General features: G+C 44.6%; 1 protein-coding gene across 1 annotated transcript in view; it reads left to right on the top strand.

Moving 5' to 3' along the window:
- Positions 1–4,006: 4,006 nt before the first annotated feature.
- LOC139697303 (uncharacterized) overlaps positions 4,007–15,802 on the top strand; it is a 241,236-nt gene continuing 229,440 nt past the window's right edge. The window contains exon 1 of the mRNA XM_071595969.1: positions 4,007–4,527. Within this exon, the coding sequence (XP_071452070.1) occupies positions 4,161–4,527 (367 nt within the window). The 5' untranslated portion in view covers positions 4,007–4,160. The remainder of the gene's footprint in view (positions 4,528–15,802) is intronic.

The raw sequence follows: 15,802 nt of genomic DNA, 5'->3' as shown, positions 1-15,802 counted from the left end.
CTGTAATCATCCCTTCTAGAGCAATTTTTTAACTGGCAGCAGTCAGTTATATGTGATTCGGATTATACACGAATATTTTAATATAATTTATAATGAGTAGGAAAAGTAGTTTAAATCGGAGTGTACTGAATACATGCAGTATATTATTTCATTCCAATGGAATGAATCTTTGTATGTTAATGATCTCAGCTTGTATTTTAATAGACCATTCTTGATAAATTAAAAGGTGAGTCGCTTCACTTAAGTGGAAGTAAAAGGGACCCAGGTATCCTGGAATAAACGCTAGGCGTAAGTGGTTTTTCGGAACGGTGGTGGCTTTTACCTCGTTTCAGCCCTTCGGTTTGCGTCGCTTCACTCCATCATATTTTTTTACGTCACGGGAAGGGTCAGACTTTCTCGGAAATAGTCCGAGGCAGAATACAATAGTAATGCAATCCGGAAATTAGTTCAAAAAGGCAGTGTTTGGGGCTAATCGTCATAACCTAAACTCATGCATGCATCCGGCCTTAAGCTCTTAGTAATTATGAATCTATTGCTTCGCTAATTATGGAATAACGTAATTATGAAGCTAGTAAGAGAATAATATCGTATGTTCATATAATCATTCGGTAACATTAAGGGAGTATCCGCATATGGCCCCGACCGAAGCGGCAGAGATTATTTTGGATAAGCAATGTGACGGCTTATGACTAGTGCATTGATATTGAAAATCATTTTACTTGATCTGGCTGGTTCTGACCCTGAATCTATCAAATGCCATTCAGTTTTATAAACTTCCTCATGTTGGATTCAACTCATTGAATGTTGCGTGACTACCTACTATGTGCTACTGTGGCATTTCCCGCACCGATTTAAAGAACTTTATTCTATCAGCTCAAAGTCCCTAGTAACCTTTCAAATGGGGCAAGTCTGAATTCATTTAAAATTTGCATATCCGTTTGAAAATACGACGACCTACCATTTAAAATTATAGCAGTTTAATCATATCCTCAAAGAATATATCGGACAAAAATCAGCCGTGATTTGTTCACTATTTAATACCTATTGTTTTCCTTAGGGCATGAAATTTCAGTTTGAGTTTTGAGCATGACACTTTGCTCGCTGTTATCCGTTGAGACTAAGAAGTTGACAATTTTATGAGGAACTATTTTGACCAATCATAGTGTAACAAGAACATTTGCGTTTATAGCTCATCCCAGCGAATGTAAATTCGTTTTTAATTTCACCTTTGTTCCATGTTTTAACTTTCAACTCGTTAATAATTATTTCGGGTCTTTAATTGTTAAAAGTAAATATTAACCCTCAAGAGAATGTTTTATATCGCCTACTCATGCCTTCTGAGAGTATTTAACTCTCTCGAGGGCTATAAAGGGTGTGCCCAAGACTTTCCCGAGCAGATGACGATGATAAGAAGCGAAGGTATGTCGGTGGGATAGTTAGCAGCATTCCTTATTTCCCCGTTTCATTTCCTTTCCTTTCTGCGTGAGTCTTATGTTGTGATTCATGGTTGCGTTGATGGAGTTGTCATGGTGTATTGGTGAATACATGAATGTTTCTATCTTACTTGCTTTGGACCAGACATATCCTCCGAAAGAGTTTTGCATTTGAACGTTTTCCTGAGTTATTTCCCACATTTGTGTTACCCCAAGAATACATAGTTACAGAAAATCAACAACTAGGTATAAGAGACAGTTTGATTAAATTAGTGTAAAAAATATACATATATGAAGAAGACTCTACAATCACTTCGTGGATGTGATAATCAACATTTTTTTAATCAATAATAAATTTTTTTAACAATTTAAATTTCATCAACAATATGTTATTTAACGGTGAAAATGTTCGATTTTATCGATGAAAAAATGAATCGAAAAAATATTAGTAAGGATATTTATTCTTCCGTTGGGAATCCCGTTTGCATATGAATTTAAATCCTTCATCAGGGAGTCTCGTTGGCGTGGGAATCGTCCTTCAATACGTTTGCGCATTTTTTTCGGTTTTATTTGCATATATTATCTTGTAGATTCCCCTCTTGCACACTCGCTGCACGTTCTGTTGCCTCAATTTTAATTAATTCCAAAGAAACTGCGGAAGATGCCGCAACAGTGACTTTTAACGGAGTCATCCGCTAATATGCATTTCAATGCCACAATTTCAAAGTGTAAAAATCATTCTCCTCGACAAGGCGAATGAGTTTTACACTCTGAAATTGTTGCATTCAATTTCAACTGTTTAAGGACAACTACGCATATTTCAAAAAGATATCTGTTCATGATAGTTCCAGATGATTTTGAGGATAAGTACGCAGTTTTGGTCTTAGTCGATGTTTCCGCCTCGAAATGTGATAATGTCTCTGACTGAAAGACATGGAACACAGGAGCCTTTGCTGCCGAACGTGATTTCCAGTTCACCCTCATCCGGTGGCTCCGTTTACGCCCAACCGTTTGGAGAGAGAGGAATAAAAACCGAGGAATCAGGAGGTGGTGATCCCTCTTCCCTTCCGCGGATTTCGATACTCATTTTCCATATTGAATTCTCAAAAAAACCACTGATTTCCTCGCAATCCGCGATCTGCACAACACCGGAACCTTTTAGCGACGGCATCGTCCGCGGGAATTCTGCCAGTCGGTGTCTCACGTCGTCTCCCAGACGGGTCTGCCGCACTCACCCTTCTTTCTGCAAGGGCACATGCTCTCCCTCCTCCCCTCTCCCCCCCTTTCTTCCCCTCTCCCCTCCTCATCTCGCCCCCCTCTCTCTCCGCTCATTCTCCCCTTCGCTCCTTCGCATCCCCCCACCCTCCTCTCAGGACCGACCCCCTCTCCTCCCGGGGGGGCAAGGGTTCCTCCCAAACTCCCTCCTTCTCCCCTTCCTAGTTTCCCCTCTCGTTTCGCCTTCCCCTCCGCCGGCCTCACACCTCGGCCGTATATGTCTTCCCATGCTCTCTCACACCCCTTCGTTCTCGCCAGACTTCGGCTCTTTCCGTCGTTTCTCGGGCTTCTCCGCTGCCAGCCGTCACTTCCCCTACTTTCTCCCCTCCGTGAAACGGCCCGAGACTCCCTTCTCCCTGCGGCAACTCCGGCCAGATGGTCCGTGAGAGACAGAGCTGAATGGACGTGTCAGTGCCGAGCTCCGTGTTAGACCACAGTTTTGCGTGTACCCAATCTCCGTACCCCCGTGCTCTCCTGTGTGATCGGACGTAACCGGTGGTGACTCGGAAGGCATACTCTCTCCTCCCCATCCTTTGTGGCAACGTTCGGTTCCGGGAGGCGTCGGCGGTAAGAGGATTTAACCACCCCGAGCCTCCCCGTTTTTGGTATTGTTTCTCCGAAACACAACACTAACCACGCTCGCGCTCCCTCGCGGAGCAATGGGGTTGTTTTGTTGCTTCCACCCAGTGACCTCTTCAGGGGTGAGACGTGTTTAACGACAGGGGAGAGGTGGTAAACATAAAAAAAACGTAAAGTAGTAGTACGGACGGCGTGACTGGCCGGTTACGGCCCTTCGCGTGTCCCTCTCTCTCTCTCCCAACTTTCTTCTTCTATATCACATAATCCTCCCCCGGCCCCGCTCGCTTCTCGTCCTCTCCCCCTCACATAGCCGGTGTTGAAGCGAGTCTCGACAGCGCGTGCCTTGGGCTTTTTTTACGGCGCGCCGCGTGGATACCACGGCCTCGTGACTCCTTCGACCCGGAGTTGTTGGTGTTGGTTTGTTGGTGATCGTGTGTCCGTGAATTGTGCGTCTTGTCCTCTCCCCGGCGGTGTGATTCCGTGACTAGCGCGTGGGCGGTTCCCCCCCGTGGAGCGAGAGAGTCACCGAGAGAACACCCTCTCTCTCTGTCTCCTCCCCCCCGTACTATTCTCTTCCCCCTTGTCTGTTTCCCCCCTACTCCACCCCTTCCATCCCATTCTCTCTCTCTCAATCCTTCACCGTGGGCGGACCCGGAGACCGTGGGAAAGCCGTGAGGGCCGTCGCCGCCGCTTCGCCCACGCCCCGCGTACAAACCGCCCGCCTTCCCGGGGGGGCCGTGGGATGCCTCCACCGCGGCGACCCTCCTCCTCCGCCCGCCGCCGCCTCCACGCCGTCGGGACACGGCCGCCGCGACACCACCAGCAGGCCGCCGCCGGTGCCCGCCCCACGAACCGCCACCACCGCCGAGCGTGATGGGGGCACCCGGCAGCAGCGAAGAAGAGCCGTCGGGCTGTACGACGGCCGCCCCCTGCCGCCTAACCCCGCCCCCGGCGCCCCGCCGCGCCTCTCCCCGCGCCGCCCCGTCGACGTCGGAGGCGCCGCACATTCCAAGGGTCCAGCCACCGACGGCGGTCCCTGAAGAGTCGGTGGAGGAGGAGGAGGAAGCGAGGAGACAGCGGCTACAGGCCGCGGAAGGAGAGGAAGTGGAAAACGGGGGCCCCGACGCCCTCGCTACACCCTGGTCGACGACTATCTCCGCGACGCGGAAGTTCGTCTTGTTTAGCTTACGCTCCACGGCTGCGTTCCTGAGGTCACACGGGTTCCTCGCGAGGTTCACAGGTGAGCTTATAATGACGGCACGCTCCTGGTCGTGTTGCCATCATAATGGCACGTAGTTGAAAAACCGCTCCGTTGATTTTTCCGCTCCCCGACGGTCTTCGTTTTGCATCGTTATTGTTCAACTCAAGTAAGTTAGTTGCGTGATGACAAGGGCAGCCTTCTGGCCGTGCGCCGGTTTCGATCCGACTGGCAGTTGACACAGTCAGTGAGTGAGTGCTGTTTTAACACCCACCCGGCTTCTTCGCCTTTGTTTCATAATTGCACGGTAATTGTAGCTGATGTGGAGGTGTTCGGTAGCAAATTTCGTTTTCCTTTTTAGATGGGTGGTCAGGGATGGGGGTAAATTAGGGAGAGACAGGAGAAAGCTGTCGTCGGCACTGTCCCTTGTAGCGGCGCTTGGCCCCATAATTACCGTCACAACCTATAAACGGACTCGTTCCCTTGGAACGAACAACCGAAAGAGAATATGCAAGCAGTCTGCTGCCGTAAACTTCATTCGAATCCCATAACTGAGCCCTGGTCGTGTGCTTTTGATACCAGTATCCTATTCACTCTTTGCCATCCCTGTATTTATTTTTTAGTTGGTATGTTTGCGGTAATATTCACGTGAATCACACAAAAGTTACCGCCACACCTTTTCATTTATGTCATTTTTCTTTAAGTCATTTTCCTGTGGATTTGTTCAGATCTCAAAGAAGAAAAAATGTATTCTTTCGTGCCGCATCAACCGTTTGAGACTGAAATGGTAATTTAGCTCAAATCTAACAGACGCAGGTAATTCATTTCAGCCTCCGCGTAAGTTGCTTAAAATTTGATTGGGTCGTAGATATTTTGTATCTTTCCTCCTCCGGTGTGAAAGGCGTGAAGATTGAGGTGGTAGTGACAGCAACACCTCAATAAAATGTATCTTGAAACTATATGTCTTCGTATTTTTGATGCTCGGGTTGGAGTGAATGATTGCCCCTATTTTCCCGTCGCCAAGACCATCGCCGTAGTTCTGCGATGACGTAGATAATCTCGCTTCATGGGCGTCTGTCGGCGTGTAAGCCATCGGTGTCACTTGGCCAAAGGGATGAATCGCCGTGTCCCTCTTTGGCACGAATGTTTCGCATTGCGGCTTGACCCCCACACGGGTCGCCCCCATATCGGGACCCTCCTTCGCCGGAACGCACGAATTCATTGTATCGCGAGCCTCCGGTGACCTCACCCACTCTCTCATTTGTCATCACCACCTCAAAGCATCTCTGCCGCACTTTTCAGACCGTACGAAGATGCGGTGCTCATCCGGTTTGCCGTACAGGTCGACTTCGCGTTCCTAAGAGTAAGAAGACGCTAAGCGTTGTCCCAAATCTTCCCCCTTTGGCGTGCGGATGTATTTACCTTCGAAATTGGTTTGTGAACTGGCAATTATTTTTCGAAGTGTTTTTCCTTTCTTAAGTGGACCTTCAGTAGGTTTTTTTCCCGCTCGTAACTCATAGTGCTCCGTACACAATGTCGTTCTCCCTACCTCGCTTATTTTTTTTCGTGCGGCAGGGGCGTCAGTCGGTTGGACTGGAAAGACTTCTTTCAGCTACTTTTGAAACGAGGTCTCTAGAATATTGTTATATCTTTACCCTTGAGTTGAATACTTTGACGGTATTCTACTTTAAGTCATAGGACTCCTTATAACGCAGAGATGTTCACGTTACATTTGCGCCTGAGTTCCAATTGTAGCATGTTAGGATATAGTGTATCTATCAAATGCGTTTTACGATCCACACTGTGTCATTATCCGGTAGACTCGAAACAAATGTTTTAAGATACAGCTTTCCCGGAGGAAACGTTTGATATGCTTGGATGCATTATGTTTTGTGTGCTTGGTTTTAACTAAATACACGAAAAACTGTTTTAGACAGATGATGTAGATGTTCGATAGATTTTCGAAGTCATTTTAATGGTTCTAATTTCATACCTAGAGAAGTTTATAGTTTATTTTTAGCAATGCCATCCATTGTTTAAAAAACACTAAAAAGGGACTTTTTCGTTATGTCCAATCGGAGATTTCGTCTTGAAAAGTGAGCGTCATTTCTCTAAAAAGTGAATCCCTAATCCCATAAGACGCTTTCATGGAACCCTTCGTGTCGCCGCGAAGAATCTGATCGGAGTGAATTCTCCGATTCGAGTCTCCTACGCCCAAAGCGTCATTTCCTGTGAGCACTGTGGTTTTCCACATTTTGAATAAGCGTGCGAAATACGTACGTGAGCTCATCTTCCATGCCGTTTTTCTCGAGTTTGCCTTCATGAATGGAATACTCATTCCCTTCGTTAAATGTTTTGAAATAGACTTTTGAAAGTACGCTTAATCCTTCGAGAATCTTAATGCCAGGGCACGTTTTACATTGCCGGAGTTCAAGATTAGTCATGTCTGGAACAAGGGGCGAAACCGACTTCCCGGGTGTTCTTCACGTCCTCCGAGATTTATTCAGGAAATATTGAAATGATAGGGTGCGTAGATTCGTGAATGTTGTATCTTCTCCCACACATTTGTATCGATTCCCGATCCTGAAGTTCGGTATGGAGGAAGGAAACCTTAGTTTTTGTGGATATTTAGTTTAATTTCGTTTAGAATTTTTATTTTTTTTATTTCACGACGCATTTTCAGGTAAAACTTATGCGGATTGAGGCCTACCAAAAACTGCGATGTCGTATAACCGTGTATTGGCTGACTTTGAGACCACCTTCGTCCATTGAAAGGTGATAAATATAAGCCGCTCCATCTACCTGGAGCCCAGAGCAAAATGATTCTCAGGGCGCACCACCCCGGTGGCGAGCGACTTATTCAATAATGTCCGAGCGGAGAAACCTCTCACTGCCCTCCCTGAGCAACCGCATAGGCCGAGTGGCCGTAAAATTACGAGGGGGGTCTCGCGGCGTCTCAATCTCGTCGAGAAGGCTGCCGATGAAATAGATAGTAATAGGTAGGACGCGGGCTTTCGTTTCGGGAGAGGGATTTGGCGATTGAAGGGGGTCGAAATGGATAACTTCATGGCGAACACGGACCGCTCGCACCCTTAGGTGCGCGCTTCATCTTCTTTGGGGCCGAAACGTCGTGAATGTCGCGTGGGCCTTCCTTTACACTCCCCCGTGTACTTATCCTTCCCCCCGTCCCTCCCTTTGGATCTACACGATCGACTCCCCTCTCCACCCTCGCATGCATTCCGATCGTCCATGGATTGTTTCCTCGTTATCCCTCGCTAGGCAATCTACGACGCATACAACGCACGGATGGGTTGGGTATTCCTTTGCGCACCGAGCTGTAGAGCTTTATAAGAGAAACATTAATGGCCATCAGTTTCCTCCTGTCCACGTAGAAAAACCGCTTTAAAGGGGTCTTCGGATATATATTTTTTTTCGCCATCCGGTGGTGATTGTCGAAATTGATTTTTTTGATTTTGGTAGTAGACGGCGTTCATTGGGCGTTTAATTGCCCACAGTCCTTTGTGCCGTGGTAGTAAACTCTTAAAATGCCTTTTTTGAGATTTAATCTCACCTTCCCTAAGTTCTCCCTTCTACGCGTAAGAGACCCGTGTTCGGAAGGGTTATTAATGTGCCACGTTTTGTCTTTTCGTATTTTTTTGTAACGACCTACAAATACTAAAATTGGTTTTACGCTACGCCTCAGCAGAACTAAAGTTTTTATGGCTTCGCCTCGTCGCATGTAGCGACACACACGGCTTGACAGCCACTTTTGTACTACATGGATTTGACGATTTTGCTTTTTTCCCCGGCAACTGCTGCTCGGGCATGCCGTACGGATTGGACAATGGCTAATAGTTGGCCATAAACATTGAACTCGTCAATTGGAAGGGTTGTGACCATCCCCCCGGGGGTTGGTCTCGATAAACTAAGAACGTGTATTTTCCCAGGTGGCATGATTTTGCCTTCCAAACTTCCAAAAGTTAAGCAACGTTCATAAATTCACCTATAACCCTTAAAGATCGAATTTCCAGGCTCGCCCAATTTTCTACGCTTTATATCTTATTTAGAAAGAATTCGCCCGAGTATTTCAGGGCGAATGTTTACGAACCTCCTCCGACATTCCAAGTTTTGCTGCGGATTTGAAAGAGAAAACTTTTAATGAGTTCGCAAACATTTTAAATTGTCATAAATGTCGTGAAATGTAGATTTTACGAACCTGACTGAACTTCTTTGCTGAATAGTCTAGTGATTATTGTTCAGCTTACAGTCATTGCTTCACCATAATGGCCGACCCTTTCCGAATCTATGCGCGTTTGTATGGTCAGGGCATTAATATATTTTAGTTTATATGTCTGCGTCTCTTTTGGACTTTCAGTGTTACTTCATGCTTTTGATATTTTCAAGGCATTTTCATTCAACGACTTGCAATGAGGACGCCAAAATCTTCATTTACTCTGGACAGGTTCCCATCCACACGAATTGTCGCATAAAGTTTGCGAGTTTGCGCTGCGATGTTACCTCAGCATTATTTAAACCTCTGTATACATAATATTTATTTACCTACGTTATCCTTGTCAAATTAAGGGTGTTTTTATTTAGGGGATAATTGGCGAGAATAAATTCAGTCGTCCTTGATATCGAAACGTGCGTCATAGCTCGGGTACTATGATAAATGTCCTCTAATGCTCCGTCGAAGGGTGTAAGTTCTTCTTCACACGTTATAAACCGGATCGATTCTGAAAAATCACCAGATCGGATTTCTCCTCGGAAGGTGACACCACCTCGTAGTCAAAGCAAACCTCCGTGCCTCATAGAGCGAATGTAAGTAGGTCGTAATGTTTGTCACAGGCGGTAGTGGAGTAATTATTCTCGCACCTCGGTGTGCAATTGACCGGCGTGTAGTCTAGGTCAGTTTTCCTCCCGGCACCCCCGTCTTACACCCTCTCTCACACTCCCTCTCACACCCCCCCCCCCCACCGAGTCATGCATGTTCGTTGAACTCCGAATTTAAGCGCGTAACGGAGTAACCCAATGAGCGGCGGAAATGACGTGCTAGGCACTTCCTGTGCCGGCCCGCGTCTGTCTTTCCCTTAAAAAGATCGCTCGGCCGCTCTTCCCTCGCGGTGAAATTACCTCGGACGCTGCGTTCCGTAGCTTTCCGTGGAATGTGCACCGTTGCGATACATCGATTTCGCAGTCCGATGTTCATGTGATTTCGAGTCTCCGAGAGATCCACCATATCGTCTTATGGCGCAGCCTCGACGTTGCGGTCACCTATGTGAAATGCACGACAAGGTGATGAGGATGCAGTCGGAGATGGTTTGCTTTGAGCGTTATCAATAATGTTGGAGTCGTGAGTATCGAATGTGCAAGGAGACATTGAAATCTCTGCATTTCACAGATCTAATATTCATGGCGTCGTGAATGCGACGGTATTGCGATGACGACCATTTCTTCGTGAAATCAATACATGGACGCTTTTACTATATTTATTTTACGTTTCTCACTCGTGGTCATCGCCCGACTCTCACATTCACCGAAATTCCTTTCTCCCGTGACACGCACTCGTTTTCGCGTGGCGGAAGTGACGACAATCGGAAGAATCTCGGGAATACTGCGAGTAATCGAAGCGAGGTGGATAAGACTGCGGGCGAAAGTTTTTTTTACGAGTGCTTTCTACGGGAGTGTGGGTGAGTAGAAGTACCAACGTTCCCAACCGCATACGGAGTTATTTTTTTTTACAGATAGCCATGGAAGAGATCTTGGACACGCCGGTTTTTTTTAACTTTACGGTTTAAACGACTGAATCCCCGACACTTATCATCCTGAAAATGTTTTACGTTGCTATCGAATTTCTCTCCTTTCCCACTTATATTTTCTGTTTGCTAACTGTTTTCATGCAGTCGCGTGTGCTATTATTTGTACCGTGAGCTGCTCGCTGGTGTTTTGAAAAAAAATTATCTCTGATCCTGTTTAGAGTGTTGAAATATTTTATTTGAAACTCGGGAAACATCCATTCAGCCGCACCGCCGTGCATATGTACTGCAATTCTGGCGTTATATTTGTCGGCATAATTGGGGGAAATGGCAGACTGTTAAAATAAGAATTCCAGGAAAAGAAAACTTTAAAAAATCTTAAAATGAGCTACAATGTCTTGTTTTTATAAGGCATATTTCTTTGATGATGATATATATTATATTATATATATATATATATATATATATATATATATATATATATATACACACATTCAAACACGAAATCCCGCCAAACGGCGAACAAATACTCATAGAAACACATATAAGGAAAAGGGATAGGATATATTTATATATATATATATTTTATATATATATATATATATATATATATATATATATATATATATATATATATATATATATATATATATATATATATATATATATATAACGTTACTTGGTGAAAATGCGCTGGTTGGTGTTGCTCTTCATTCTCCATTAAACGGGTTCGTGTTTGTCATTGTTTCCATTTCTTTGTTCTGCACATCCCCGGCGGACTCTAATGTAGCTTTCGCGGTTTCCGATCCATCCCACCGTGGCAATTAGAACCGGATTCACTTTTCTCTGTAATGATTATAGCCACCCGCCTTCCTCAACGACCGTAAAGAGCTCTGTCTCTCACCGACAAGTCAATCACTGTCCGCTCCAAGCGGTGCCGACTACACTCAGGTTCGAAATCTGTGTTGACCGGCCATAGAAAGTGGTCGCGGACCGTGAGGGGGGGGGGCATTAGCGTCGAACCTGTGTAGTGGGTGGCTGGTGAACCAAAACGCCCCCAATGGGAAGCCATCACGAAAGTTGGCATTAAACTGAGCGCCTTGAACTTTCGATGCGTGAGCCAATATTGTATTTCTCTTGGGGAAATAACAATCACGGTTTTGAAATTGCTCTCCAATCCAAATAGGCTGGTTTGGATGTCATCCATCGTGACTTGCATCAATGTTTCGCGATTTTCTCCGAGATCGAAATCTTTGTGATCCTTTTCTATGCGTGGATTGAGTCTTGTCTTTGGTTCCATGCAACGTTTCAGGTCTGATCGGTTCTCTTTTGATGGAGGTGGAGTCACCGCTCGGGTGCCTCGTCTTTTTCTTTAGATTTTATCTATTTACTCGCTAATTTTCATATATATTTGCATCTATAATAAATTTATTTGCTGTTTCATTTATTTGCGTGGGGGTTTTCTACCTATCTCCATTATCGAGCGTAGATCGTTTGGTGAAGTCTCCCGTGATAGTGAATTTGTTTCGCTGTTTTAGGAAAATTCAGTGAAAAGGATCTTTATAGAGTCGTGAAAAAATAGCATGCGGGTTAGTTCTTTATTGGCGTCTTTTCCTCAGTCTTCGGATACATTCTTGCATTCAGAATATAGGTGAGCCAATAAAGAGAACTCAAGTTCGCAGCTCGCAACTTTCAACGTGCCTCGTAAAGCTGTTGACGAAGAGAAAATTGGTCCTAAACTCTTTCTCCCAAGGCGAAGTTGGGTTGCCTTCTCAAACATTTCCGTCTGTGGGACTGTCCTCGTATTTATTTTGGTTGTTGGCCGCAGCAAAATTGTGTGTTGGCCGCAGATGCGGATCGCTGAACGTGCGGCATTTTTTTGCGACTGCAGCGTCAGGAGACCACTTCTCTCGTTTAGTCCAGACGGCCGCGTTTCTCTTTCACATCGTCATTGCCTTTAAATGATTTTTATATGGGACCATCTCCTCTTTTTGCTAATTCTATTTTTTTGTTAAAATACTCTTTGGTACTCGAGAGGCGTTTGGAGGTAATGATTGAATGGCCGCGGTTACAAGTATATGGATGTCTCGCGCCAGAAGTCGTGTATCCAACCACTCATAAAATTCGGTTTACTTGTGACCAAGTTGACCAGTAGTCTTATTTATCAATCCTTCAGCGTACAACTTAAGGTGCCCAATATCCTCCTTGGAGTCATGTTACTTGAAAGCGCCATACATTGATTGGGCACTCCTTCGCTTGCGTCACTTATCTGAAAAGTGTAAGAAGATCCAATCGTATTCAATTCTTTATTATAATTCGGGATAATACTTTTGGAACGTGAGTGCCATTAATGATTGAAATTAGAACCGCACGCATTCCAACATAAGTACAAGAATATTTCAAAGGGGAAAGAGCTCTACCGTTCAGTGTAGCTGCCACTTAAAAAGAGTTAAGATTTTCTTTAACTATGTCCTCAAGTTGATTTGAACCGGTTCGCGTTAATTGTAGTCCCATCGATGAGATTGTTGCAATAGACTCCAGGGCAATGGACGGCGATAATCTATTGATTCGATCTGTTCGGAGTGCGCTATGTTTTTTTTTTCAACGCGCTTCTCCCCGCGTCTTATGTATCGTCATAGTTAAGTATTCAAGTGAGCTTCAATCGAGTGGTCATGGCTCGAATTTATTAGTTTCCCCCACTCAATGTGAATCGATGGCGGAGGTAACTCTTAATGGATTTTTCATTACCGAAGGGAACGCGGTTGAATTTTCGTAATTGTAGCATGTGGTCGCGAGCGCCGGGTTTAGGTGTGGCGTGATCCTCGTCTGTGGTCGGAGTCGGAGCAGATTATTTCAAGACATACCGACGACCTCGCTTGCAAATGAATGCACGTTGCCGCGTTATCTGTCATCCATTACGTCAATTATCCTGAAAACTATAGGCATATAAGGGGAGTGGATTTTGAAGTTCCTGCTTTTTATACTACTTCCGTTTGGTAAAACCTTATTTGTATGTTTTATTGTCTCCTCACCGTGCGTGATCCGCGAGCAGTTAAAGCAATTTCGAGGTATTAAGCGAGTTTGATGCATTTTTTCCCATAGTATAGCTGATTCTGTTAGTTTTTTTCAGTTGTGTCGTGTTTTCTTTCGTTTGGGAGCATTTATGCTTCGGCGATTAACTTTCTATTATGTGATCGTTGTAATTCCCCCTCCCCCTACCCACCGCACCGACGGTCAAATCGATTCCGTCACTTCCCAGAAGGAAATATGGGGTCTTAGTTTCGCAGCAGCGATCCGCAAAAGAATGCTATTCGTTTCTAGGGTGCCTTTTACATTCATTTTAATATTCTCTCGCCGCCACGTTCGGTATCGTTCCCCTTCCTTATATCCTCGGCATTACTTCCGCATGACTCGAACGAGGAAACGGCCACGGGAAACTCATTATTTTTGGGGAATATTTTTTTATTTTTTCGAGAAATCTACATCGGGCCATATCGTGGATTTTGATATCCTTATTCGGGAATACCTAAAGGTTTTTTATGTTAAAGGGACCGATTTAACCTCCGCTCGGTTTACGTATCGCCGCCTTTTGTTGTGGGGAATTACAGGAATAAGGAATTGATCAGTTTGATTCCCGGGTTGAAGTATAAAGGCCTCGCTCACCTTCATTTGTTTCGAATTTATGTAAGAAAGCCGTCATTTCGATCGAAGATATCTATTCGGCTCAAGTGCAATGAACTCTGGATTTATTGGACTGGTGTACCCGTAGTTATTCCCCATTTGGAACCATTCATCTAAATTAATTCGCCCTGAACCACATTCTTACCTGTGGCATTGAAAAATAAGGCTTTCATAATGAAAACTTAGCAGCATTTGTTAGGCATTACAAATGTATATCATCATCATCTAATTTTCTTGATAATCTTTTGTTCAGTTTGCAAGTGAACAATGTGGTTGTCTACAAGAACTCTTGGTTTAAAGCCTACCGCGATCATGTACGGGAGGGAAATAATCCACTAGTCCGCTTCAGCATTGATTTGTACACTTCAGTATAGTCGGCTGTCTTGGTTCTGCTGTTTTGTATGTTACAGGCGTGTAAAACACACTTGGGAGTTCGCAGTGGTTACTTTAATGCAGATTTTAACTCTAATTAGGTTTTGGGGGAGACGTTGCTTTTGACTGATACATAGCTAGTGGTCATACGTGGAATATGATGGCAAAGGTCTTAAACATTCTAATTTCTTTATCCTTTGTTTGCGTTGACTTTTAAGGAATAAAAAAACCTTTCGACATCGATGGAGAGAGGAAACCCGGAGCCAATTTTTGATTCGCCTAGTTTCGGATTAAGGCCATTATCGTCCGGAAGACGGGGAGTCCCAAGTTCAAAGAACCCGGTGCGGGACAACAAAGAACCGAAAGCGCATCGCGTTTTGCTAGCTAGGAACGAGATCATCAGTTATACTGTTGCTGTCGGTTGGTTGCCTGTCTTCTCGAGCGCTCCAGAAACTTTCAGGGGCTGTGGAACAATGACCTCTCCGTCACCCGATCCACTGTTTTCCTCGGGAGGTGATGAAAGAGGATAAGAGGTGGAAATGGAAGTCGGTGCTATTGCCTCGGCCAAATTTCCAGCCAAATCCTTGCGTATGTTTTCCCACGAGGCAAACTAGGGTCTTTGTTGTGTCGCTTTCCAACTCCGTTGGCCGTTCATTCCTTGGGATTTGATGTTTAGATAGATCGGGATTGCTCTAATGCGTTTGCATTTGTGTGTGTGTGTGTGTGTGTGTGTGTGTGTGTGTGTATATATATCTGTTTCTATATAAATGAGTATATATATACTCGTTTATACACACAACGGATTATGTAAGGCGAAGAGTTTCCGCGCTGCTGCTTGGCCGCCAGCGGCCCGAGAAGTACGTATTAAGGGTGTTTCGTCTTCGAAAGTTAAATTTTCATAACGTTCTTTCCCAACTCGGCATTATTATAACCGAAACGATATTGGTCGTTTCGCTCTTGCATCAATTTTGTCAGGTATATAACCTTGATAACAAGTGCCTTCTAATTTCTAGTTGCTCTCACAACTATTTCATAGCCTGGTTACAGTTAAGTGATCACCGTGAGAGTGATGACTGGGGTTTTGGACTACCGAAACCTTATATCGAGCTGGTGCGGAATTGAGTCATAGTTTTTACTGGCATATTATAATCGTCAGCTTAAATTCCCGACGTTCACATTAAATATGTCCCCTTGAAACGCTTGTGGTTCCATTTCCCCTATAAATATTCACCTTATCCTGACCGTATGTATGTAATAATATAGAAAAAGGTATTAATTACAAAGAAGAAACGGGCGTCGTAAATTTTTGCCGACAAATGCGGAAATTTCGGAAAGATAATGTATTATTTGTTTGAAAAATGTACATCCGCTTTATAATGTCGTTCTTTTCGAGTGGAATATTTATTCATGCGTATAATAAGTTAGTCCCTCCGCGATGTTGGAAAGAAGAGGGGTAAGAAAGAGTTCCACACTTCTTTCCCAATCTTGTGGCTGGGAAATATTGCCTC

The sequence above is a fragment of the Hetaerina americana genome, unplaced genomic scaffold, assembly GCF_022747635.1.
Source record: "Hetaerina americana unplaced genomic scaffold, ioHetAmer1.1.p SCAF_72, whole genome shotgun sequence".
NCBI lineage: Eukaryota > Metazoa > Arthropoda > Insecta > Odonata > Calopterygidae > Hetaerina > Hetaerina americana.
This window is presented reverse-complemented; position numbering and strand designations above follow the sequence as displayed.